At 38.6% G+C, this 788-nt stretch overlaps 1 protein-coding gene across 1 annotated transcript in view; it reads right to left on the reverse strand.

Moving 5' to 3' along the window:
- Nucleotides 1-213: 213 nt before the first annotated feature.
- Nucleotides 214-788, reverse strand: part of LOC102296913 — a gene marked incomplete at both ends in the record, with an annotated part of 3278 nt that continues 2703 nt past the window's right edge. The window contains 2 exon segments of the mRNA XM_014331677.2: nt 214-412; nt 558-660. Of these exon segments, the coding sequence (XP_014187163.2) occupies nt 214-412; nt 558-660 (302 nt within the window).

A 788-nucleotide genomic window follows, 5' to 3' on the forward strand; every position in this document is an offset into this window, starting at 1 on the left:
TGGTTGGAATGTTTCAAAATTAAAACAGCAATGTAAGTCAATCTTACTTAAAGGGATTTTCAACCGAGAACTGAACCAAGAACCAATGTTGCCTGCACAGAGTAAATGGCATCAGAGAGGCCCAGTAGATGTGAACATTTATATTCCAAATCTTAAACAGAGACTTGTACACCACTACCTTGCATTATTGGAATGACTTAAATGAGTCCAAACCCTGAGTGGCAGGTTTCAGAGCAGGCAATGAGGTCTTCCTTAAAAGTTAAATAGTCCTTGTAGTGGTATGGAATGCGCAAGGTCTCATAGCAGGTGGCAGCAGTTGGATGTCTGCCATCTACTAGCTCCACTGTGAGACTTTTTGGCACAATCTCCCATCCAGTCCAGAATTTTAGATTTGTCAGCTCACTTGGTGTTGCTGTGAAGAAAAAGAAAGTATATAGTTAAGCATTGACCTTTGAAAAAAAAATATGAGGTTTAACAACCTCGAAAAAAATCCAACCAATATATTTTTAACATTGCAATAATATTGGTATTCCCCTCCTGCAAAATGGCAAACATACCATTTAGAATAAAATGCCTCATGTCGCCTGTGATTCTGCATTTAGTTTGAAGAGGACAGTCATCATCTTCATCTTCTGGCCACACGATCCGCTGAAGAAGGACCTGTAACAGAAGATAAAGTATACCCTTCAAAAATACTGCTGCACATTTTTCAGATTTCCATGGATTTTGTCTCTTCTTGTTTTGGGTAGTTCCCTTCCCTATAGCCATATTTTATCTAATTAGTCACA

Source organism: Haplochromis burtoni, unplaced genomic scaffold (assembly GCF_018398535.1).
Source record: "Haplochromis burtoni strain Fernald_Lab_line unplaced genomic scaffold, NCSU_Asbu1 Contig_4505, whole genome shotgun sequence".
Classification (NCBI taxonomy): Eukaryota; Metazoa; Chordata; class Actinopteri; order Cichliformes; family Cichlidae; genus Haplochromis; species Haplochromis burtoni.